The 25,148-nt window shown below is 46.5% G+C and overlaps 1 protein-coding gene across 5 annotated transcripts in view; it reads left to right on the top strand.

The window, feature by feature from the left end:
• Nucleotides 1-25,148, top strand: part of DENND4A (DENN domain containing 4A) — a 587,116-nt gene that overhangs the window by 306,035 nt on the left and 255,933 nt on the right. For all 5 annotated transcript variants that reach the window (XM_078683021.1, XM_078683023.1, XM_078683019.1 and 2 more), the window contains 5 exons: nucleotides 8,033-8,202; nucleotides 9,414-9,652; nucleotides 13,515-13,581; nucleotides 16,619-16,677; nucleotides 18,137-18,281. In XM_078683021.1, coding sequence (XP_078539147.1) covers nucleotides 8,033-8,202; nucleotides 9,414-9,652; nucleotides 13,515-13,581; nucleotides 16,619-16,677; nucleotides 18,137-18,281 — 680 coding nt within the window. The remainder of the gene's footprint in view (nucleotides 1-8,032; nucleotides 8,203-9,413; nucleotides 9,653-13,514; nucleotides 13,582-16,618; nucleotides 16,678-18,136; nucleotides 18,282-25,148) is intronic.

Genomic DNA, 25,148 nt, shown 5'->3' with positions numbered 1-25,148 from the left:
CTGTGCAGCTTTAACAGTAAAGTCATGTCCTCCTTGACATCCTTTGCAAAATCTCTGTTCTTGGACAAAATTAAGTTTCGCCGAAAGTAGCAATCTTCCTGGGGTGTATTTCCTCTGTCTAGCCTGCAATCGTTTTAGACCATTATTTTGAAGAGCTTTGAAAACAATACAGAGTGAGTTGAAGATAATGCTCTGTTCAATGGGTAGCCAATGAAAATCTCTAAGACCATCTAAGCCAAAATGTAGTAATCGGGTACGTTTACTGAACCCTACCTAACGCTTTTTCAGTTTCAATAGCAAGTAGCATCACCGCCCACCGGGCCTGCTGAACTTTATTCACACTATGTAATATTCGTTTGATATTATCCCTACATCTTCTATGTGGCATAAACCCGGCAATGTGTGGGTCTACCAGTGCGGGCATGAATGAGGTTTAGTCTTGCAGCAAGAATACTGATGAAGTGCTTTGTGTCGCTATTGAGACCGACATGACCTACACAAACAGTTATCTTTCCTGGGTTTGGAGTGGTTGACAGAATGTTTTGTTATACAAAGTGTAGCCATTTAAAGGGTTTCAACGGTGGTGTAGCTGCTATGACCACCTTGATTCAAATGGGTTTCTCGTTTATTAGCATGCTGTGTGGTAAGTCTAGTCACCTGGGCGTGATGCAAATAGGTATTGATACCATTGTCATGCAGATCCTGGGTGGAGTAGATTGTGGTAAAAATCCTTAAAAGCTGCATCTGTATGTTTATCTTCGGCGTCCTCCATCGAACCTGCTTTGAGAATGACGCTTACTCTGTTGCTATTCTCTTTAGCATGCAGCTTGTGTGCTGATAGTTTGCCACATTTGTCTCCCCCTATGTAGAATTTGTGTTGTAAATCTGCCCAATATAAGTCCAGTCACTTAAGTTAGGCTTGCACCGCTTCTAGCTTTTGCTAAATTCTCGGTTCCCCAGTGCATTTGTGGAAAGCCTTGAGTTCTTCCACCTGGCCCTCCAGCTCTATCCATTTTCCCCATTGAATCTTGTTTTCAGTGGCAGAGATGGCTATCTAGTCTCCCCTGACATCCCCAGTGTTGTTCTCCTCCATGAATTTAGCAATATTTTGAAAGATCACTAGGACATTGTCCATTTTTTGCATAATACCATCTTGCAGTCTCCATGACCCAAGGACTCGCCAAATTCCCTTTACCCTGAGGAAAACAGCTAGTGGGGCATGGTCTGACAGTGAGTGACATGTGTTCTATACATAATTCACGGACTAAGTCTTGTAGCACTGGGGTACGTGCATATGTTTTGTGGGCAGTAGAGTAGTATGTGTAATCTCTAAGATCTGTGTGTGCAAGCCTTGGCAAGTCCTCTAATCCACCCTCCAACAGTCATGCCAAACCCCCTTCAATCAATCAGTCAATCATACAAATTTGTATAGCGCGCTACTCACCTGCTAGGGTCTCAAGGCGCTGGGAGGGGGGGGGGTCGCTACTGCTCGAACAGCCAGGTCTTGAGCTGTTTCCTGAAGGCGAGGTGGTTCTGGGTCAGCCGTAGGTGGGTGGGGAGAGAGTTCCATGTCTTGGCCGCCAGGTAGGAGAAGGATCTTCCGGCGGTGGCATTGCGAATTCGTGGGACGGAGGCGAGGGCAAGGCTGGCGGATCGGAGCTGGCGGGTGGGTGTGTAGAATGTGAGGCGGTTGTTGAGGTATTTGGGGCCCATGTCATGGAGAGCCTTGTGTGCGTGGGTGATGAGTCTGAACGTGATCCTCTTGCTGACGGGGAGCCAGTGCAGGTCTTTCAGATGGGCAGAGATGTGGCTGTGACGGGGGATGTCCAGGATGAGTCGTGCCGAAGCGTTCTGTATGCGCTGGAGTCTTTTCTGGATTTTGGCTGTGGTTCCAGCGTAGAGGGTGTTCCCGTAGTCCAAACGGCTGGTGACGAGGGCCTGGGTGACCGCCTTCCTGGTTTCGGTGGGGATCTACCGGAAGATCTTTCGGAGCATGCGCAGGGTGTTGAAATAGGATGACGAGACGGCGTTGACTTGCTTGGTCATCGTGAGGGAGGAGTCCAGGATGAAGCCCAGGTTGCGTGCATAGTCCGTTGGCTTGGGGGCAGTGCCCAGGGCCGGGTGCCACCAGGAGTCGTCCCAGGCAGAGGGGGATGGGCCCAGGATGAGGACTTCCGTCTTGTCTGAGTTCAGTTTCAGACAGCTGAGCTTCATCCATTCCGCGACGTCTTTCATTCCTTCCTGGAGGCTGGCTCTGGGGGTGGCGGGGTCGTTGGTGAGGGAGAGGATCAGCTGGGTGTCGTCAGCGTAGGAGATGATGTTGAGGTTGTGTGGACGTGCGATGGCTGCGAGGGGGCTCATGTGGACGTTGAAGAGGGTGGGGCTGAGCGAGGATCCTTGTGGAACGCCGCAGATAACTTCGGTGGCCGCAGATCGGAACGGGGGGAGGCAGACTCTCTGGGTTCTTCCGGCACGGAACGAGATGATCCACTTCAAGGCCGTTCCTTGGATTCCGGTGTTGCTGAGGCGCTGTATCAGGGTGCGGTGGCATACGGTGTCGAAGGCTGCTGAGAGGTCCAGGAGGATGAGGGCAACTGTTTCCCCGTTGTCGAGCAGGGACCTGATGTCGTCGGTAGCAGCGATGAGGGCGGTCTCGGTGCTGTGGTTTGCTCGGAAACCGGACTGGGAGGGGTCGAGGGATCCGTTTGTCTCGAGGAAGGCGGAGAGTTGTTTGTTGACTGTCTTCTCGATGACTTTGGCAGGAAAAGGGAGGAGCGAGATGGGGCGGAAGTTCTTGAGGTCCGTGGTGGGTTTCTTCAGGAGGGCGCTGAGCTCGGCATGTTTCCAGCTTTCCGGGAAGGTGGCGGATGCGAAGGAGCTGTTAATGATGTCGCGGAGTTGGGGTGCGATGATGCAGTCGGCTTTGTTAAAGATGTGGTGTGGGCATGGGTCGGTTGGGGAGCCGGAGTGGATGGTGTTCATCGTGCGGGTAGTGTCTTCGGTGCTGACCGAGGTCCAGGTGCAGAGGGTGGTGGTGGGGGGCGCTGGTTCAATGGTTGGGTGCGTGGTCGGTGCGCAGAAGCTGTCGTGTATGTCGGCGATCTTGCGGTGAAAGAATGAGGCGAGTGAGTCGCAGAGGTCTTGCGAGTGTGTGATGTCGTTGTTGCAGGCGCTGGGGTTGGAGAGCTCTTTAACGATGCTGAAGAGTTCTTTGCTGTTGTGGGTGTTGTTGTCCAGTCGTTTTTTGAATGTTGTCCTTTTGGTGGTGCGGATCAGCTGGTGGTGTTTGCGGGTGGCGTTCTTGAGGGCTGTCATGTTTTCTGTTGTCTGGTCGAGGCGCCAGGCTTTCTCGAGGGTGCGGCAGGTTTTCTTGGAGTTTTTGAGGTCGTTGGTGAACCACGAGGCTTTCTTGCTGCCGGGTCTGCTGGGAGGGTTCATCAGTGGTGCGAGGTCATCGGCGCAGTTGGTGAGCCACTATGTGAGGTTGCGGGCTGCTTCGTTGGGGTCTGTCGTGTTGGCGGGAGGGTTCTGGCTGAGGGAGGTGGTGAGCTGGTCGGCGGTGATCTTGCTCCAGCTTCTGCGGGGACCCTGTTGCGGGTGGTGGTGAGTCGTGGCTCTCCTGAAGTTGAAGTGGACGCAGCTGTGATCTGTCCAGTGTAGTCCGGTGGAGTGGCTGAAGGAGATGTGCTTGCTGGAGGAGAAGATGGGGTCGAGCGTGTGGCCGGCGTAGTGGGTGGGGGTGTTCACCAGTTGCTTGAGTCTGAGGTTGGCGAGGTTGTCCAACAGGGTGGCGGTGTTGCTGTCATTGTTGTTCTCCAGGTGGAAGTTGAGGTCCCCTAGGAGGATCTAGTCTGAGGAGGTTAGGGCGTGCGGGCTGACGAAGTCTGCGATGGCTTCGCTGAATTGTGTGCGTGGTCCTGGGGGTCTGTAGATGAGTGCCTCTGAGGGTGGTCTTGGGGTCGGTGTGTATCTGGAAGTGAAGGTGCTCGGCGGCGGTGAGGGTGTCGTCGGAGTTGGTCGTGATTTGGATGGTGTTTCTGTGGACTATGGCGACGCCTCCTCCGGTTTGGTTGACGCGGTCCCTCCGGGTGATCTTGTAGCCATCCGGGATGGCTATGGCGATGTCGGAGGCTGAGGAGGCGTTCATCCAGGTTTCTGTGAGGAAGGCGACGTCTGATGATGTTGTGTTGAGGAGGTTCCAGAGTTCGACGGCGTTCCTGTGGACGGAGCGGGTGTTGAGCAGGATGCATTTGAGGTGATTGTCGCTGGTGCCAGGCTTGGCATGTGCCGGGCAGGGTCGGAGGCAGGTGAATTTGCAGGTTTGGCAGGTGAAAGGTCCGTGGGTGCGTTTCGGGGTGGCTCGGTAGCAGGCGGGGTTCCGGCCGGCATTGTGCGTGGAGGGTGGCGGCGTTGTATGTCCGTCGGGTGTGCTGGCATTGTCGAGGGCCAGGGGTCCTGGCGCTGGGGTTGGTCCAGGTGCGGACGGGCGCAGACGGGCTTGCCTTAGGCGCGTCCGCTGCGCGGCCTCCATATGAGGGGGAGAGAGAGGGAGGAGCAGCTGGGAGGCGGGAGCAGGGCGGTCAATGGGAAGCGGGGGGCGAGGCCGTGGGGAACGCGAGCGGCAGGAAAGCGGGTGGCATAGAAGGCAAGAGGGGGCTGGGGGGGTAGAGGGCACAGCGGCATAGAAAGCAAAAACACAGTGATAGGATCGAGGGGCACAAAAACGAAATAGACAAGGAGCACACCAAGGGGCACAGAAGGGAGGCCGCAAGGGGCAGAAACCAGGGGGCAGAAAAACGGAGCACAAAGGAGAAGAAGGGGCCCACAACCAGACCGCAGGCAGCAGAGGAAGGCACAAGCCAGTCAGCTGAGGCAGCAGACCTTGATAGATCCTCTTTTTCGCCCCCTTCCCCACGCCTCCGGGTCGGTCCATAGCTCTGACCGAGCCCGTCTATGGCATGGTTTAGCACCAGATTGAGGTTACCCCTTATTAGGACTGTTGTATCCGGGGACTAAAGGCCTCCAGGACAACACCCGTAGGAATTGCTCCTGGTTCTCATTGGTAAATAGTTGCAATGGTGAGTGGTGGCCCTTCCACCCGTATGCGATAAGCCAGTGCTCTTCCCTTTATTTTGGCAACATTGCAAATCACCTCTCTGTGAAACTTCTGGGGGAGAAGGATTGCCACCGCCTCTCTTTTTTTGTTGGTCTGATGGATTGGTATTGCTGTGGAAAGAGATGCAATTTCAGTCTGTCCCAGTCCTGTTATGAGGTGCATCTCCCATAGAAGGCAAACATCTCTCCCGTTCTGTTGTAATAAGGAGAGCACAGCTGCCCTCCTAACAGGTTGTTTAAGTCTTGCACGTTGAGGCTAATTATTTTCACCTCTATAGTGATATTGGGGGACACAGTTCTGAAAGTGTAGAGTGAGGGCAATCCCGTCAATGTAGTGTGAGTGTAACCTCAAAAACCTCCCCAAGCGATAACAATGTAGGGTCCATGCACCAATGTAAACCGAACAATGTGTCCAGTGGTCTAAGCCCGGTCAATGGCCACGCTAATGATCATTGTTCTCGGATCAGGAAAATATCCCTGCTTTCACTTCGCCCCCCCTCCCCCTTAATCCGTTCAGAAAGGGGAAAAGGAAGTTTGGTCTGTGGTCCAGTACATCTTTTGCAATAAAAGGGGGTTGTGGTGGTCATTCTATGTTCTTATGGCCTGCCTCTTCAATAAGTTTGTCCAAGACCGCCTGTCGTTCTTGTGCCATTGTGTCAGGGTCAGGACGCAGGCCCTTCAGAGATCTCGGATACCTGCTGCCGTCCATTGCTGCGCCCAGCAGTGGCCCTACAGGATCTTTTTGGTGATGCTCCTGGGGCATCTCCTGGATGTCGAGGACCCATTGAGCCTCAGCTAGTGTCTTAATCTAGTGCAGTTTTTCTGAGTGGAATATAATTAGGGATGGGTGGCCTCAACTATAGAATATGTATTCAATTTTGAAGTGCTAAGTGACTTTGTGGAATCTGTCAATCTGTGTGTTGCTTTCTGTGTCTGGGGCCATGATTTTACTGAATAGGGCCTTCATGAAGACGGCAATGTCTGTTCCTTCCGCTGCCTGTGGCACTCTCTTATTCAGATATTGTTCCTGCGTGAGCGGTTTTCTCAGAGACTTCAATATGCACTTGGAGGGCTGCCTGTTGCTCCTGAAGGCGTAGTGCTTCCTGCTGGAGATGTTCTTTTTACTCGCCTAGTGCTGTTTCGGCCTCCAGCATGAACACCCTATCTTCTATCTCCACCAGATCTTGCTTCAATTCTCGCATATTATGAGAGAGGTCATGCATTTTTCTTTTGAAGGTCTTTGTGGAGGGACTCAAGAAGGACCCCCTAATGTTCTGGTCAGGAGTGCGGTGTCATCTCTTTGTTCCTCTGCGGAGAAAACCTTCTGCGTTGTCGGGTCATTTTTGGTTGTCGTGTTTGCAGAGCATGTGAGCAGATCTCTCAGGGTATGAACCTTCTTGCCCTGGGACAAAGTCATCACTGATGCTTTGGGAAGCATGCCATGAGTGTCCGCTGTGCCCTACAGGACCCTCGGATTGCTGCTGTTTGATGCCTGGACTAGAGACCCGGTCTGGCATAGATAAAAAATCGCTTATCTCTCGTGTCTGTGATGTTTCTGGCCCATGTGGCTGCTTGAAATTTGCAGGGGTTGTGCCATTTGATCTAAAGAATCTTCCCAGTGCGTATATGGCATCATGCAATAGCTGCACATGGGTATAGACTTCATTAGTTACGTAGAGATGGCCGTCCAGGCAGGAGGCACTGACGCCCATGACTATGATTATATGCCTTCCATGCCAATGACACTCTGGGTGCTGCAGTCCACGTGATCCTGGGAGCACTTCCTACGTGGGCGGATTCTAGGGGCAGGCCCCCCCTGCTGGCACACCATCCACCACGTGCTCCGCTCCATCATCACATACTGCTGTGTGTGTCCCCCAGGGAAATACATATTCTGTGTGAATCCAGGGGCTATAGAAGGGTGCAGCTCATTGCTTTACCCACTTGGCTCAATATATAGTGGGGCGCCGCACCCCAGCCAGTCACTAAAGTCCCATGGGCATCTGCTCTTCAGAACTGCCCTGGGAAGCACTCCCAGGCCGTACTGCCTTGCAGGGCTTTCTCAGGGCACTGCATTGCGTGCGCCATCTTGGATGTTGTGCTGCCGAAGTGCGGTCATGGCTTGCTCTACTATGCCAGACTGCAGGTCTCTTATGGTTCGGGCGCTCGACTGTAGACTTTCAACATAGTCACACGCACCTTGTGGTGTTTCTAGCCTTGTTGTGTCCTGCCAGTGTGATTGTTTCAGCAGCAGAAGGAGGAGTGCAGGGTACCTCTTACACGGCTGCCATCTTGGCCACGCCCCCAAAACAGCTTTTAAAGTCTGATTTTCTACCATTTGTTCACTCATCGATTGAGTTGAGTTCTCTTGGAAGAACAAAATACCCTGGGAAGAGTTAATGTGCAAATATCAGCAAAAGTAAGTAAGTTGACTTATTTCCCTGACTGGTAAGGGAATTTAAAGGATCTATGTTTGTTATAATGTGGCGATTTTTGCTGTATTACTGGCAAATAACAAGGCTCACCAAGCTTCCAGTACTAATAGCGTAATCATTACAAATCCTATTGTTAAATAATGATTAAAAATAAATTGATGAACGATTACGGATTTTAGTAATAAATGTTCTTACATCTTTGATGTCTGCTTGTCATTTAGCCATCATTCATTTGGTTTCCAAGTGTGAACTTTAAGTTGTGCTGGGAAGTTATTTACAATTCTTCTCTCACGTGTCACAAAGTAAAGACTGTCTTGAAGAAGATGTAAAGTAAGTAGCTCCGTGATCAGTGATTTAAAAAAAAAATGCAGATTGTAACTTTAACCCCGAATAGTTTCTGGTGCAATCGTTTAAAATCAGTTTGAAATATGGGTTCCAACTTTAACTTCTATAATAGCCTTTTTGTTGTCCTGCTCTCCTAGGCTTGATATGCCGTTACCCTGAAGAAGATTACGAGTCCTTCCCGCTGCCCGAGTCAGTGCCCCTCTTTTGCCTGCCCATGGGGGCAACCATTGAATGCTGGGCATCCAATAGTAAATATCCGCTGCCTGTCTTCTCCACCTTCGTATTAACTGGTGCTTCTGCAGAAAAGGTAACCCTTTATTATTCTAGAAAAGCTGAGAGGTCAGGCATTTCTAAAGGGGAAGCGGTGACACCTAATGATTAGGCTAGCCCAGCTTACCCACTCTGGGCCTTAGAATGACAATGCCAGCATATTACAAAACACAGCCAGATATTGATACAGTGAGTATCAAATGCATCCGTGGTGGGTGTAGATTCAGCTGACATTACTTTTTCAAGGCTGTAACATATATATGCAGGTATTGTAACTCATGAGGAAGGGTGATGAGTAAGCACAAGACTGTGCTGGAGACACCTTCGTCATTGATATTTTTCACATTACAATAGTTCACTGTCAGGTCTATGGTTGTAGGGACAACGCACACTTCGCCTGCTCTTCCTCACTAGTCAGAACGTGAAGCATATCCCATGTAACTACCTGTCACAATCTACTTGTTTCACCGAGCAACCTCTACCTTCTACGCCTTTTGAAATCAATGTGACGAAACGCGTGTTGGCTGTATTTACACCCGCAGAGGATGTCTTCAATACTCACTGTACCAATAGCTGGCTGTGTTTTGCATTACCGCTGCTGTGTCATTACTGGGATCCATATACATACACAGTATACTTGAAGATAAATACCATCATTCCTCCTCCATATCATTTCTCACTCCCACTGTATTGTTTGAATAATGAGCTAGGTGTGTGAGTGATGGCATAGCTGGGATGCTGTAGAACCTGTGTGGTTACACATGGAAAACTTGATTTAACAAACTGGTCTAGTAGCATATTTAACCTGGTGAAACTGAACTCTTTAAAATATAGAGTTTGAAATGACTGAATTTTAAGATAGAATTCAGTATCTCCCACAGATCAAGATATCCTTAGGAATGTTAGATGTGAGAAAGAGTGAAAATTGAGCAGCCAGTTGAAGTTACCCTATTGCTTCAGAAATTTCAAGCCAGAAGAATGTCCTGATTTTAAATCTGCATATTAAAGTTATTTTATGCTCAAGAGAAATGGGACTCTTCTTAAATGTTGAAAAATCATAGGCGTTTTGCCACACGTTGGTTTTGTCTTTGTGCTTAAACGTTTTTAGGCTTATGAGGTCGTTTCCACCAAACAATAATACAGCGAGCAAAAAATGGGAAGACACTTTTGCGTAATTTTGCATAAGAAACAAATCACTTTAACTTCTCCACTGCCAGCCTCTAGTATCTAAAGCTGTGTTCTTTCCAGGTGTATGGTGCTGCTATCCAGTTCTATGAGCCATATGGTGAAGAACATCTCACCCTTAAGCAGCGTGCCCAGTTGGGTTTGAGTTCGGGGAGCGGCAATACTGAAGCCTCCAAAACGGTTCATGCAAATAAGTGTATCTGCCTCCTCTCCCACTGGCCCTTCTTTGACGCCTTTAAGAAATTTCTGACGTTTCTGTATCGCTACTCCATCTCGGGTCCCCATGTCCTGCCCATCGAGAAGTAAGTTTCCGTTCCATTACTCCTGTCTCTTTGTGTAAAAATAATTTTTCCTACTATTCACATGAATGATGATCTTCCAGATTCTGTTTTTATCCTTCAATTTTAGATAGTATGTATAAAAGTTTAAAAGCGTTCTTCGAGGCCACGGAGATGACAAACAATATCTTTGTGCTGTAATGTTGTCTCTTATCATTACTTTGTGATAAATCCGGGTGTGTGTAATTGTATGTTGTGGCATTGACATTTATGTATATCGGCCCCTACAACCAACCAGGTTTTAAGTAGAATTTGGTCATTAGAAAGGTTTGGCAACCCTGATTTTTGGCAACGAATGTTCTTAACATCAAATCCTTACGGTTTAAAAAAAATCAAGTGTAATAAGAAAAGACATGTTGGAAAATCAAAAGAAAAATATTTTATTTACTGGCATACCTATCAGGGTAAAATGAATTGTCTGGTTTTCTTGAAGTAACATGGGCATGAGAGAAATACTGGAAACCAGACTGGATGTAGGCACAACAAAACAAAGAGTTTTGATGCCATTCTTCATGGCCTCCCAGACTCCATACTGGCTCCTGTTAAAGGTATCCTCCCAACCCCATCACTTCTCATCCAGGGCCTAAAGAGATGTCCAATTACTCCGATCCTGAAGCATTTGTTCTGCTCCCCTTCTTCTCGTTTCCATCTTTAAAGCTAGCAATATATGTTATAAAGCCATTGCGACCAGCATCTCCACCGATGTAGCTGAGGAGCTCTCTGTCTCTGGTGACTTTCAGTACACCCCCAGGCAGGACAATAACAGAATGGAGAAAAAAACGTGTTTAACATGTTTTGTTTTCTTTTTAAAACAAGGCCTTTTGATCTTTGCACCTAGAATGTGGAAAAACAATCCTGTATCAAACAGGATTGCTCCATCCTCGCAAAAAATTAGGAAAGCGTTGAAGATGCACCTCTTTAAAGAGTTCACATCATGTTGGAGTAACAGTGCGTGTCTTTTCTCTAAAAAAAAAAAAAAAGCTACTTTTTCCAATCACTTGTTGGCTTTATATTTGCCTATGACACTGTAGAGTGTGCCGCTGCCTTTTGTTTGGGGTCGTGCTATACAAATAAAACACACCTCCATACATATCTATACACATTCTTGATTGGTATTTTGCCAGCCAGTGCTGTATATTGTAATCGAAATGGACCGAAAACGTCCATAACCTCTTCGATAGAAGTTTTTATTGTTGATTCTATGGCTTTCTCTGAAGTTTAAGAAGTAGCACATCTCATTTTAAGAGCAAGTTTTAACAGTGCAAGCTGCTCACCAGATCCTCTACTTTGTGATGCTGTCTCAGCTTTCAGAATTCCAGGCACATGGTCTAGCATCCCAGAACTACAGGATTTGTCTCTCAGGGACGTTTGCATTTGTTTGGTACTCACCTGAGATACCCCCAGGTTGGTGTGAGGATTTTACTCGGAGACAGTCCGAAGCAGTTATTGAGATGTGGTCTACACCTACAGGGATAGATTCTAAATCACACCCATCTTACTGACAAAGCCGTTCGTTGTCCTGGGTTGCCTGCAACACAAAACCCTTAACTGATTAATGATTAAAACCATCCTTACGACCACCTCTCTGCTGTTCTGGATGCCATCCAAGCACATGGCCCTTCTTGCTGTAACATGTTAATTGTGCATTTCCATCAAGTGCAACCATATTGACCATTAGGGGTGTTTCATCATATTTTATGAAATTCCTTGTAGGAAAATTTTGAAAGGGAAATGGAAACATTATGAAACTGTCAGTATTCTAAACACAGGGCGTAGCTTCACGGGAGTTACACCCCTTAATACATCTATTCTCTGGTAAATAGTTAGGCACAGGTATTTCAAGTCGGGTATGGTGAGCAATCTGTCAGAATTCACCTGGGGTTTTTGCATACACATGCAGAAAACACACACACTGTCTCACATTAAGTCTCTGTTTTGAAAGTCTTAAAAATGTTGATAATTTTAGAAAATAACGTGTTTTAAATTTACCTTACATTCTGCACTCCATTCCCTTTCCACCACCCCTTATACTTCCCTTATACATTGCTTCTCTAATAATGTATTTTACCACGCTATGACAGCATGATTGTTGGAAAACCTGAAGCTCGCATCCCCCGAATTTTACTGATCAAGCTATTCTCCTGGATAGACAGTAAACATAATGCATGCCTCTAATATATTTCAACATATATGCTTGCTGCTGAAGACTGAGACGTTGATTGACTTGCAAGATAATCTCTTTTGGTAACCTTCGAGGTTGAGCTTGTGGCCCTGAAGTAAGGATTAGAATATGTGAGGGGCTTAATACACTTATAAAGTGCAGCTCTGCAAACTGTATCCCCTCAAGTTGCTTCTGGTACAGAGAAGTGGGTGGAAAGAAGTGAAAATACAATCTTTTCTGAAAGTGAGTTTCCTAATCCTATTCTGGATGTATGCAGCAAATTTCTCTGTTTCTTTGCTTATTTTTCTTTTATTATTTTTTTTGCATTGTTGCATAGTGCTCACAAGGTCCAAGCACATCAGAATGCTTCCCATAGCACAGTGGAAAACAATGGCATATAGCAGAGAAATAAATAAAATAAAAAATAAGACAGTGGCACACAGGTAACACAATAGTGTAAAAGAGAGCAAATAAAACCATGTTATACCAAAAACATTGGTCAGGAACGTAGAGGACAAACAAGTGTGTAAGCAGATCTGTGATGAAAGAGAAGGTCAGCTGGTGGGCATATATTGTCAATTGGTAAATCGGTTGGGCAAGCGAGCTGGGATCATCGTAGCTATCAGGACTTGGGAGGTATGGGGAGTTGCAGTAGTAGAAGGGCATATCCAGGCGAGGATTTTTAAATTCTACTTTGAAGGATACAAAGGATGATAAGGTATGTATATTAGATGGGATAGCGTTCCAAATTCTCTGGGCGTATCCAGAGAATGACTAATCCCAAGTACTTTTCTTGTGGTTGTGGGAGGCAGGAATCTCCAGGATAAGGGCTTCTGACATGCAGAAGAGCCAGCCGCTTCCAGAGAGTTTCAATTTCAGAACCAGATAGTTAGAGTGACCTAAGTATAGAGAAATACTATAAACTGCCCTTCCTTTAACCAACCAGCCTAGCTATCATAAGATCGGAGAATTTGAGAGCTGAAGGAGATACTGCTGTTGAAGGGTGTGATTTGGGCTGGGGCAGTCTGGGGGCTCGCCTATAGCTCGTCTATGGGGGATTGCAACATGGAAGACCTTCTGGAGGTATGGTCCAGGGATACAGTGATTGAGCTTAAATAGACCCTCTCCTATGGACAAATTTGATCCTCCTGTTAATGTACAGGTATGACCTCACCGGACTCATGGTCACTATGCTCGTGCTCTTGGGCATGTTGGCACAGCTGCAAGTTCTTTGTTGTAAAACAGCCATGCCCTGTGACTGTTAAGCTATTGGAAAATCTTGATAAATAAAGCATTACAAAAAAAATGTAATGGGAGAAATGTGTTCAGTCTATCCAGTCCCAGAAATCATACTGCATGCCAAGAGACTTTTAAAGGACCTAGATGAGATTTCGGAATGGAAGCAAGAATGTTGTTGCCATATAAGCTTAGAAAGATCCAATGCTTGAGTACTCTTTGAGATTTTGATCAGACAATAATGAGGCTCTTTGGAGGGAAGGAGTTCTTGATCTCTGCTACACGACAGGTGATATAGCAGGACCTCATGGGCTACAATGTCAGATGTAGCACTAGGCGAGTTTGAAGATTGTATGAAGCTGAATGCATTTGGAAATATCAAAGTAAATCTGCCTGTTCACTTCTAACTATATTGTGTTCTTTCCTCAGACACATCTGCCAATTCATGCACAAAGTTCCCTTCCCCTCGCCTCAGCGGCCAAGGATCCTTGTTCAGGTCAGTGTCATTTCTGAGGACCGGAGGCAAGTTACACAAGAAACATTTGCACATGAAACCTTATTCCTCCTATAGCATGGCATAATGAGGCCAAATAAAATATAACTATTTTCTTTTATGCCACAATGTTCTCTTCTTTTGTTTATCATCAGCTTGTACATAATGTCGTGCTTACAGCTATGGAATCAAATTACTTTCTTTGGTAGTAATCCCTTGGAATCGCTATACTTGAGCTGTTTTCAAGAAGAGAAGCTCCTTTAGTCCTCAGTTCTGGTTCTTGATAATTACCATTTCACTCTTCTGGATCAACATTTTAGTTTTCTGATTGGTTCCTGTGTGACATTCTTCCAGGAGGACAATCTGGTGGGTTGTTCTTTGTAGTAACTCAAAGAGTCCGGGCATATCTACCCATCTGCAGGCATCTATTGTATCTCAAAACTAGGGGATAATAGTTATATAGGCTCCTTTCTTCTTTACGTCTAGTTTCAAAATGCTGGCATTCTGAAGAGATGATTTCTTTCCTTGGAGGGTGACAGTCCAGAGTTCTTTGATTTTTGGGTGGCCAATGAGATTCAGGTTCCTCCAGATTTCTAATCTTGTAAGTTTCCCCTAGTGTTGGGCTAGATCTTGAAAAGTTTCTAATAGTATTCGAACCAGGAGCTGTAATTGCATGTTGATTAAAGATGCCACATGTTTGTTGACTTTAGTTATTTTCTTTCACCTGCCACGAACACTGAGGATGTCAAGCCTGACTAGCGGTTTTCGTATTTGTTTCTTCCTTCCATTTTGGGATATTTCTGTCAATTTTGAAATGTCGTCAAAATAGGAGCATATTTGTTCTGCAACCCAAAATGTGGATACGGGTCAGACAGCTGTTTCACCTGCATATATTGTGACTGCTTCAACTCTACTTTGCCTCTCTTAATAAATGCTCTTTGCTGTGCTCAGACATGAGAGTAAGGTAGAACACGTTCATAATTTCAGAAAGAATTGTCAACAAGTTGCTGAGCTATAGGGCCAGATGTACTAACATTAGGAATACGGATTTCTTCTCTCAGTCGCAATTAGGAAATCATTATTCCCTGTGATTCCAAGTGGGTCGCAAAGAGACCTACCTCATTCATATTAATAAGGTAGGTCGCAATTTGCAACCCACTAGGAATTGAAGCCATCACAGCAATTGTGGCCTGTACTTGGCCAGCAGACCACCATGACTGAGATTGCTTTTTAATAAAGCAGTCTTTCTTTTGCCCCCCACTTTCCTCAAAGGGAAATGGGATGCGTTTAAAAAGAAAAAATTTAACTTTGCAGTTTCATTTTTTAAGAGTAGGCAGTAGTCCGCTGGACCAGTGCCTGCTCTTAAAAAATATTTGTTTTCCATTCTCAAAGTGGAAGGAGTTCCCTCAGGACCGCTTCCCATTTGGGTTATCACCTCCATCAAGGAGTCTGTAAAATAGGAATGTTTTGCGACAGTAATTAGTTTGCAAAACATTCATACATCCCCTTCAGATTTGGTATTCGGAAGGGATGCCTTAAACACGCCGGTTTCAAATAGCGAATCGCAAACACTAATTACCGCATGTTACCAAATCGCAATTTGTGTTTTGTACCTATGTAAAAGCAACCAAATATGTTATTACTTTCATGTAGTGCCTAACTTGCCTTCATCGCCCTCACTGCCCAGAGCCACCAGATGATAAATAAAATGATTATAGCACAATGTTATTATCATTTTATTTATCGCTGTCTGAGCCGGGCAATGAGTAGAGGGCGAGGTGGGGCCAGGCATGGCAGGAAGGAGGGCAAACAGACATGCATACTTATGTTTCTACAAGCCAGCTGTGTTGCACAACCGAGTTGGAGAAAAGCCACAGGCTCCTAGGCCCTGTCTGCGCAGCAAACAAGGCCGCTCGGACCAATCCTGGCGTTGCTCTCATGCTAGAGAGCAGCGTCTGGGTTGGGTGGGGAGCCTGTGCTTTGAGGCCCATTCACTTCCTGGCTTGACAATCGGAGCTACGACGCGACTGGCAGCGGGAGTGGAGCAGCAAGAGAAGACCTGATCTGAGAACGACTTTATAACATTTATGTTGAATGATCTACAGACTGTAGATCAGATATCAACTATTTGTCGGTTTTTCTTTGGCTGAGAAAGGGAAAGTAGTAACAAAGCAAACAGTTTCCCGATGGATTTTATTCTTCATCAAACTCCGACACTTCCATGAACCTGAAATCCATGGGCTAATGCCAGGAGTAGTTTGGCGGACCATCTATGCCTCTTTGGCATTATACCATTATTCAGCACCATTGCAGTTCTGTTTTTTTGTTTGTTTTTCTTTAGGGCTTAGTGGGTTGGAATTTATGACCAAGGAAATTAAGGTAATGTTTCATACCTTGGGATACTGTGACATCTGAATTCCAGAGACCAATATAGAACATAAAGACTCTCCCAACATACCCCTTGTGTACCTCATGTCTTTTGCATTCTGATGTGTTAAAAAAGAAATGCAGAAGTACAGCTCAGTTGGTGGTACTCTGTCTCTTGGAGATTGAAAGTTTAAGCTCCCTAAAGTAAGTATATCTTATTAAAGTTCATGCCGAGGGTACTTTTGACTTACAGGTTTAGCGCTTCCAGCAAGTAAATGTCGTTCGGCGAGTTAGTGATTTACTCTTAATAGAATTGCCCTGTACATGTTAATGGTTCTAAAAGTATTTTGAGCTATCATGTGGCTTATACAGGACTCAATTCTTGTATAAAGTGCATCACCTACAATCGTGTGTTGTACCTGCTCAATTGATAAAGGGGTAAATTGGAAAACACAGTAAAGTTCCTTCTTGGAAGGCACCTCATTTCCCCTCTGAAAATCATTGGTTCTCCCCTGTCTTTCGAGATATTAATTAACTGCACTAACATTGTTTTGCTTTTGTTTTCTATGTGGCTTTTTGTCAAAAGTAATGTTTGGAGGGACTGTTACAGTTTTTGTGTTTTTGAATATATATGTATATTAAAAGCACTTAACACAGCATCCTTTTTCTACAGCTCTCGCCTCATGATAGTCTGGTTCTTAGCCAGCCTGTTTCATCGCCTCTCCCACTGAGGTAAGTGTTTGCTACTGTGGCTTCCGTCTGCAATTTACTTTCTTAAACTCTGTACTTTGCATTAAGTTTAAATTGGATAATTTTCACTCACGTGCAGTTTGATTTCTGTTTTCAGTTGTTAACTCATTTCCTTACATTCCAAAAACCATTGGAATTAAGTCTTTCTTTTGAATGACACGTTTATAATAATTGGGAAATGTAGAGAACGGTAGCTCAGGCCGTATACAAATAACTGGGGTGGCATGGTGAGCAAAAGAACAATGGATTTAACCCAGTTCTCTTGAATCGGGGTGAATGTTTGATTTGTTCCACATCCCGTCCATCATTTGTGTGCCTTTTGCAATAAACATGTGCAACATGTATCTCTGCTTTATATTACATTGTTCTGTCAATGGTTGAAATATTCCTTTAGTCTCCTAGTTTATCACTTCACCAGATTCCTCTTTGATGTCATTTTGAACATTAACCCTTGGTTTCCCGCTATCTATCTTCCCACTGCATGTGTAATATTCGGGTTAGATTGTTCAAATATTATTTGTTGTCGACAGTTCTGTGCTTTTTCATACTGATGTTCCTATTCATTTCCTTTCAAAGTCTCTGGTTAGAGTTAACAGTTTTGCATAGGTTCTTTAAATCTCTAATTCGTGTGGATGGTTAAGCTGCTTTTATTCAATTGGGAACATTTGTTAAAAATGTATTTCATTGCCAAGCAGTCCTATCGGTTGCCATGTGCGAGACCCAGTTCCTTTGACCTATACCTGCTCACTGCAGCATAAGTTAGGAGCATTGATGGTACTGAACCAGGGGCGACTGCCGGGGCAGCCCATTCATTACAGTGTCGCTGCTAGCTCCATCTCTCGATCTCTCGCAAGCACTCACTCTGTTCTCAGGACCCTCCTCTTGGCAGAGAGAGCTATTGCCTTATCAGACCAAACATGCAAACCCGTTTATCCGCTGCCAACATCTAAAACGGGCATCTTGAACCATGCAGTATTCATGCTTGGAAATAAATGCAGTCATCAAAATGTTGCAGTTGACGAAGACCTGAATTCTAGAAAAGGTGAAGCGGTTGAACCACTACGGAGCTGTATATTATCATTAAAAAACAAAATGAATAAAGTTCCCAAGCCTCTGCTTCAAAACAGGTCCTCTGAGCACGCACAGTAGAGTTCCACAGCTAGACCTCTTTCATGTCAGTGCACTGACCCACTTTCTTTCTGATCCCGCTCTATCCTCATGTGATTAGAGTTGGTCCCATGCCATCAGTGAACAGTGTTACAAAGACTCTCCTGCAGATCACACAGTCCTGTCAGAATCAACTACCATCCCCGCTGTTTCATCTCCTATGCCTGTGTTTAATGAGTTATTGCGGTTTGAAAAGTGAATGAGCGATGAATTCATACTGCATGTAACTTTGGTATGGTGCTGTGTGGTAATCCTTGGTTTATTTCTCCTTCAGTGGGGGCAAATTTTCTACACTTCTACAGAACCTAGGCCCGGAGAACGCTGTTACGCTGCTAGTGTTTGCAGTTACTGAACACAAAATTCTTATCCATTCTCTACGACCGTCTGTCCTGACTAGTGTGACTGAAGCCTTGGTTTCCGTAAGTTAATAATTGACATCTACTAGGGGAAGACAAATATATTCTTGTTTCTCTTTAGTGTTCTCAGCACTATTGTGTCCTTGTATGTCAACGATGTTGTGAAATACTGGTGCTCTACCTCTACATAAGTTCCCAAACTTTGACAATCACTACCTTGCAGGCACTGCACCAGGGGTCATTATATGTAAAAAAAAATGTATTGCAGTAAAGCAAGGATCTCTTGCTTTACTGCAAGAACACTGCTCCTTTGACCATGTAATTCTTGTCTCCAAAGCCCACAGAATATGTATATGTTGCTGTGCCTGTTTGGAAGACCAGTCCTTTTTACACTTTTTTTCATAAGGGGTAGCTGTTTTAGTTTGGGCTCTAATAACTTCAAAAGCCACCATTCTGGTTCTCCAGTTAACCCCATTACGTTTCGTCTTTCTCATCATTGGAGGATATCCAAAGCCACAATATGTTGAGCACTGCCTACATCTCTGAGCTGCACTTTCTCAGCTTTTTGTGTGCTAATGAAAAGTATTTGATTGCCCTCTATGTTTCTTCTTTTCTACTCCCCATAAAAATCTCAGTGATACCTAATGGCTGCTATTTTTTATTTTCTTGATTTTGAAAAAAAAGTCTACTTTCAGATTTTATTTCTAGTCAAGATAATCATTGTTGCATGATACATTGAACTCGTATGCCGTCAGCCATCAAACACATGTACTGTTAGCCATCAAGTTGGCCAATGTTTAGACTCTTATCTAAAAAAAAAACACTTTCTCCTAAGGATATCCCCTTTTCTTCTTTCCTATTTTGAGCAATTAGTCTGCAATGAATTAAAGTTCTGCGAGGGGTTTGTGAGTATTCAGAAATAGATTGGCGCACAACAGGTAGTGGTTGGGTCAAGAGAAATGTTAGTTTGTGGTTGGTGCAACTGGATCAGAGAGAACCCTAAACTCTGAAAGCCAGGGGTGGAGGAATTCCTTCCCTGTAGTTAATTGTAAGCAAGGTCCGATGCACACAACAAGTAAGTGTGATATGAATGATCACCAACAAGTAACAAGGATGGAGTCTCACAGATGTGTTCTTATTGTGTCGTTTTATTGGAATACATATATTAGGAACATGAGACCAGCCAGACCTTGCTTACAGTCTGCAATGAATGCTTCTAATGATTCATCTCACTGCTTTGCCTATATCCAATGAATCTGAATGAAATCCATGCAGTTCAAAGCTTTTAAACAGCAGACAATAATTGAAGGGGCTTCATCTGATAGAGACTTCTAACTGCAGATTCCTAACTTTGGGTTAATCCCCTAGAGTCAGACTGGATCAGAAAAATCTTGAGCAGTACCTCTGCGCTCCAGTAGGTGGTGCTGATCATCTCAGCGTTGTTAGGAGTTGTCTGTGCTAGATGTAACGTGCGTAGTGCCTATATAGGAGCAACTACAGGGCGCAAACATTAGTTCCTTTCATTCTGCACGATCAGCATGGATCCTGAAGAGCTACCGCAATCATTTTTGACAGTTTTTATGACTTTTGCCATGCCTTTTTTTTAGCTTTCGCTTGGAGTTTGCCTTGGAATGAGCCCTTAAGAAACCTGAGGGTTTTAAACCCTGTGGCGCTTGCCACAGGCAAGTGTCGGTGACATACCCTGCTTGGTTTGTTTATGGTGACTTGAGACAGACCACGACTCCAAGGCCTGTCCTGACTGCCGTGCGATGAATCCCAAAGTGGTCCTGGAATAAGGGTTGAAGCGCCTGGTTGCTCACCACCAGATGATCCATGCCGCCAGGGCCGGCTTTAAAAGTGGTGGCGACCTGTGCGACAATGTTTGATGGTGCCCCCCCAAATGATCCCCTCTGCCATGGATTCCCTCACTACCACCCTTCAACTGTGCCCCTCAAGATTCATTTAATTGTAAAGCACCACTCCTACCAGTGTAAGGTGCCAGAGCACTTTACATCACACACATATTGCACAGAGACAATCGTATGTGTGTAAATCAGTGTATAGGAATTGTTACATCAGACAGGACTACAAGGTGTAGTGTATGAGTGACATGTCATCGATACTGGTAGGCAATATAGTTTAAGAGTCCTTATTCTGGAAAAGCACAAATTCTGAATTTAAAGCATATCATTCTTAGGGGTTGTCTTTATTAATAAGAATTGTTTTCTACCCAAGGAACCCTTTTGCAAGATTAGGATAATGAAAGACTGCAAATAATATATAGCGGTAACATATACCATGTAGTTTGCATGCAGCTCTTTGATAACAGTTAATAGCTCAATGTTCTATATTTGGATTTTGACTTACAAACGGCAAGTAACAAAAGGAGCTCTCCTACAGAAGCAGTAAACCACTGACCTATTTCCATTATATGCACTTTGTACATGTTCTTAGCAGCAGGCATTTTAACCCTCTGCACTACCTTAGGATGAGTCAAAACTTCCATTAGGCAAACCTCCAGTCTCTTTCCAGGAAGACGATTAATCACAGGAGTTATCTTGACATTTTAATTGATGCCTGATAATTGCTGAAGGCCAGGAACGCGGCAGCAGGTGCTTTGTAAATGAGAATTTACTTGCAAAAATGCAGCCCCCACCTTAACATGTTCCCGGTGCGGTGGCACCGATCGCGCTGCCCTAGAGTCGGCCCTGCATGCAGTGCAAGGTCCTGATGGCCTGGAAGGTCCCAGGCCTCTTTGAGTCGTTCCCGCTAATCATAGCCGAGATCCAAATCGTCATGAGGAAAGTCGCACAAGAAGAATAAGACCTAGAAGTCGAAGCGTTCTTCGACCTCGCCAGTCCAAATCATCAGACGATGCCTAGGAACGATGCCGCATGTCTAGGCCCTGTACCCACACCTTCCCCCACGGAGGCTTAGCCTGGGTCCACTCCACACCTTCCTTAATTTCTTGAAGCCAAAACGACCCTCAACCAATTTAAGGAATCTAATTAGGCTATGCATTTTTAGGCAATTCAACCCCTATGGGGCGCCTTCGGACCCCATGGATTGGAAGGTGCCCCAACTGGGTTTCTCCCAGCTAGTTCGCCTTTGACGCAAGCCCAGCCCTTTGGATCTGGACCAATTCCAGTCATGAATTCACAACCTTCACCAGATTTGATCCAGTGGCTTAGTTCCCAGTTCCGCCAGCACCCTTCGGCGTCTTTGACCCCATAGTAATCCCCAGGAGCCGGGCTGGCGTTGTCCAATGTAGACACCATTGCAGCTCTGACTTAGACCTTCCTGGTCAGAAACAGTGCCTCCTTTTTCTGATAGGACCTGCGAGGAATATGCTTGGGGTGGATCTGAAGATCCTTACGGTTATCCCGATTCCATTGATGAACCCTTGGCTGAGGATAACTGGCATTAAAAACTGGTTGATGCCAGTGGTCAGGACACCTCGCTACACACTGACCTGGTCTCCCAGGGTGGCTACTAAGGAAGGGGCTGCCTTTGTCACGGTGGTGCAGAGGGTTGCTGAGGTGTCAACCTTATGCTGCCCCCAATGGAGGTCAAGACCAGTGTCTTGATGGAGGTGCTTCAACCTCGGATATCCCACACAGCACCATTTCCTCTCCTTTAATGAAACACTCACTGATGTCCTGCTCGGGCCTGGGGTCAAGCCCTACACAGGCACACCTGTGCACAGAACGATCGCCCTCCACCACAGCCCTGCTCCTTGGGATTCAGCTTGCCTCACCCAGCACTGCATTTTCTCTTCCACTAGCCTTGCACTGCGGTCAGTAAACACGGTCTCTCTCTTCTGCCGGTATACCTACACAGTATGGGACTCCATTGCTCAAGTGCTACCCATGTTCTCTGAGGAACACAAGCTATCCTGACTCAGTCTATATTTGCGATCTCAGGGCTGCAGAAAAGTTTGCGATTGCTGCAGACTGGCACAACAGACTTGCTGGGTAGAGCAATTTCTTCGTTGGTGGTACTTTGTTGACATGCTTGGCTGAGGTAATCCGGTTTCTCTGGGAATGTCCAGGCATCTTTATGGACATGCCCTTCGGCAATTGTCTTTTTAGTGACAAGACCGATTCAGCACTCAAGTGCTTCAAGGACAGTAGGGTCACTGCTCGGTTATTGGGACTCCCCATGGCCCTACGACAGCCACTCTTGGATTTCCCTCCTTTTGAGACTATGGTAGGGGCTACCAACCGCCTCCCTATCTACCTAGCCACTACAGTTGGCAGTCTCCCCAGTTCTTTCGAGCCAAGGACGCGGCTCTCACAAGCCTCGTGGGCACCATGGCCAGAGGTCATCTCCCCATCCCCTCTCCCCACACGGCAGCTGCAGCCTCCAAACCTCTTTTCTGTGCGCTAGCAGCATAACGGGGACCGTGTTGGCAGCAGGATCAGGCCCACTGGCAAGCAGTAACTTTGGACAAGTGGGTGCTCCAAATTGTTCAGTGAGGTTACCCCCTACAATTCACAGAAACCCTGCTGCCCCTACTACCATTCTCAGGTCGACTGACTGAAGACAATCTCTCCCTTCTGTGTCAGGGACTACAGGCTGAATTGGCCAAAGGTGCAATAGAGAGGATGCTAACATCAGAAGTAAGTCGTGGTTGCTATTCCTGCTACTTCCTGGTGCCAAAGGAGGGAGCCTGGTGCCAAAGGAAGGAGGCCACCATCTTATATTAGATTTGTGCTCCCTCAACTACTTCCTGAAAAAGGAGAAATTCAAAATGCTCATGTTGGCTCAGTTCCTGTCTGCCCTGGACCGTGGAGACTGGATGGTGTTGTTTGACCTGCAGGAAGCATAGTTCCACATCACCATCCTACAAGCCAACAGACGCTACCTGCAGTTCACGGTGGGCCATGAGCACTTTTAGCTTGCTGAGCTCCCTGTTGGCTTTACCAGCGCCCCTCAGGTGTCCACGAAAGTGATGACAGTGGTTGCAGCCCATCTGCAGAGGTCAAGGGTTCCAGTCTTCCCCTACCTAAAGGACTGGCTGTTGAAGGCGAGCTCTCCCCAGGCAGTCGCCATCCACCCCCAGACTATGGCGAACCTCCTGCACTCACTGGGGTACACTATAAACATGCCGAAGTCACACCTGATTCCCTCTCGGATGCTCCCTTTCATCTGAGCTATTCTGGACACAGTGCTGTTCCGCGCCTATCCTCCAGAGTGGCGTGTCATATGCAATGATTCCAATTGTTCCAGCCTTAGTCCTGGATCTCGGTGGGACTGATTCTAAGACTCCCTTGTCTGATGTCCTCCTGCATCCTGCTTGTGAAGTACCCTCAATGGCATAAGTGGGGTGCATTGGGATGTGAAATACCAGTGGGTGCTACACCAGATCCAGATATCAGGGGGCACTGAAAATGAAATTTAGTGGAGGCTGGTTGAGTCAGTGGTAGACCCCTCTCCATTCCCCTGCCAGAGCTCACAGAGGCATCACTCCTGGGTTGGGACAGCCATATGGGAGAGGTGGAGATGGAGGACTCTGGTCTCCCGCAGGTCTCAGCTCCTCATCAACTTGATTACAGTTGAAGGCCTACTCAATCAGTGGAAGGTGGGTTCAGGTGTTCACGGACAACACTACCGTCATATGGTACTGCAATAAACAGGTTGAAGTGGGGTCGTGGATGCTGTGCCAGGAAGCCCTGTGTCTCTGGACATGGCTACAACATCTGGTCGTACAACACCTGGCAGGCTCTCTGAACTTCAGGGTGGACAAGCTCATCCATTTATTCCTTGTTTATCACAAACTGCTTCTACATCCAGAGATGGTGCTCGGTCTCTTCCAGGACTGGGGGGAGGCTTGGTTAAATCTTTTCCCCACCAAAAAAAAGGGGCAGTGTCAACATTTCTGTGCCTTGGAATTTCCAATGAAGAATTTGCTTGGAAACTCATTTAGTCTTGATGGGACCCAGAGCTCCTTTATGCTTTTCCGCCAATACCACTTCTGCCTTGAGTTCTGAAGATCATCAGGACAGACAAAGCCCAAGTCATTCTAGTGGCTCCGTATTGGGCACAGAGAGTAGGGTATCCCAAACTCCTGAGCATGAGCATCTGCCCTCGGAATATGCTACCCCTTAGAGACGATCTCCTGTTGCAGCAAACAGGGCAGGGTCCTACACCCAAATCTGCACACACTCCGCCTTCATGTGAGGAGATTAAGCAGCAGCAGTTGAGAGTCTTTGATCTCCCTCCCAAAATATGTGAGGTTGTCTTGTCAGCCAGACATCCATTGACCAAAACTGTATATGCCGGCCATTGGGACATGTTTGTGGCTTGGTATGCTGAAACACGTGTTGACCCACTTTCTGCACCCTTGTCTGAAATGTTGCTTTTTTTTGTCCTTAGACTGGCAAGGACTTGCTCTGAGCACAGTTACGTGGTATCTTTTGCCCATCTCTGATTTCTTGTAGTTGTTGGACCAACCCTTTCAGTTTGTCGGGGGCGCTAGAGGGCGCACAAGCTTAATGGCCGCACTCTAGTGAGGCTCTGGCAGCCTGGCGTTATTATCCTTTAATTTATCCTGTTTACCCTGCTCCCACCCGTCCGAAACTCCCCACGTTGAGACAGGGAGTGTTGCCTGACACTCGGTGTAAGTTTGGCAGCTCTGCCTTCAGGAGGGACGAAGTTCGTGCCGTCGGAAGGTACTGCCCGGAGAACACTCTACCACTGCGGAGCCCGGGAACGGATCGGGGGACTGCGGGAAGCCGGGGCGCACCACGAGGCAGGTAGGCCTGAGGAGCGGAGGCGGACGGCTTCCTCGGCGCGCCTGTGGAGGCGGGCTGCGGCTCCTCTCTTCATCCGCCCCCCCCCCCCGGCGTCTGGATACCATGAACCGGTGAGATCCTCTGGGCACAACTGTACTTTTGCGGTGGGAGGCGAAGCCTGACGCCGATCACA

The sequence above is a fragment of the Lissotriton helveticus genome, chromosome 3_1, assembly GCF_964261635.1.
Source record: "Lissotriton helveticus chromosome 3_1, aLisHel1.1, whole genome shotgun sequence".
NCBI classification, from domain to species: domain Eukaryota; kingdom Metazoa; phylum Chordata; class Amphibia; order Caudata; family Salamandridae; genus Lissotriton; species Lissotriton helveticus.
The sequence above is the reverse complement of the archived record's forward strand: the minus strand, read 5'-3'. Positions and strand labels throughout refer to the sequence as shown.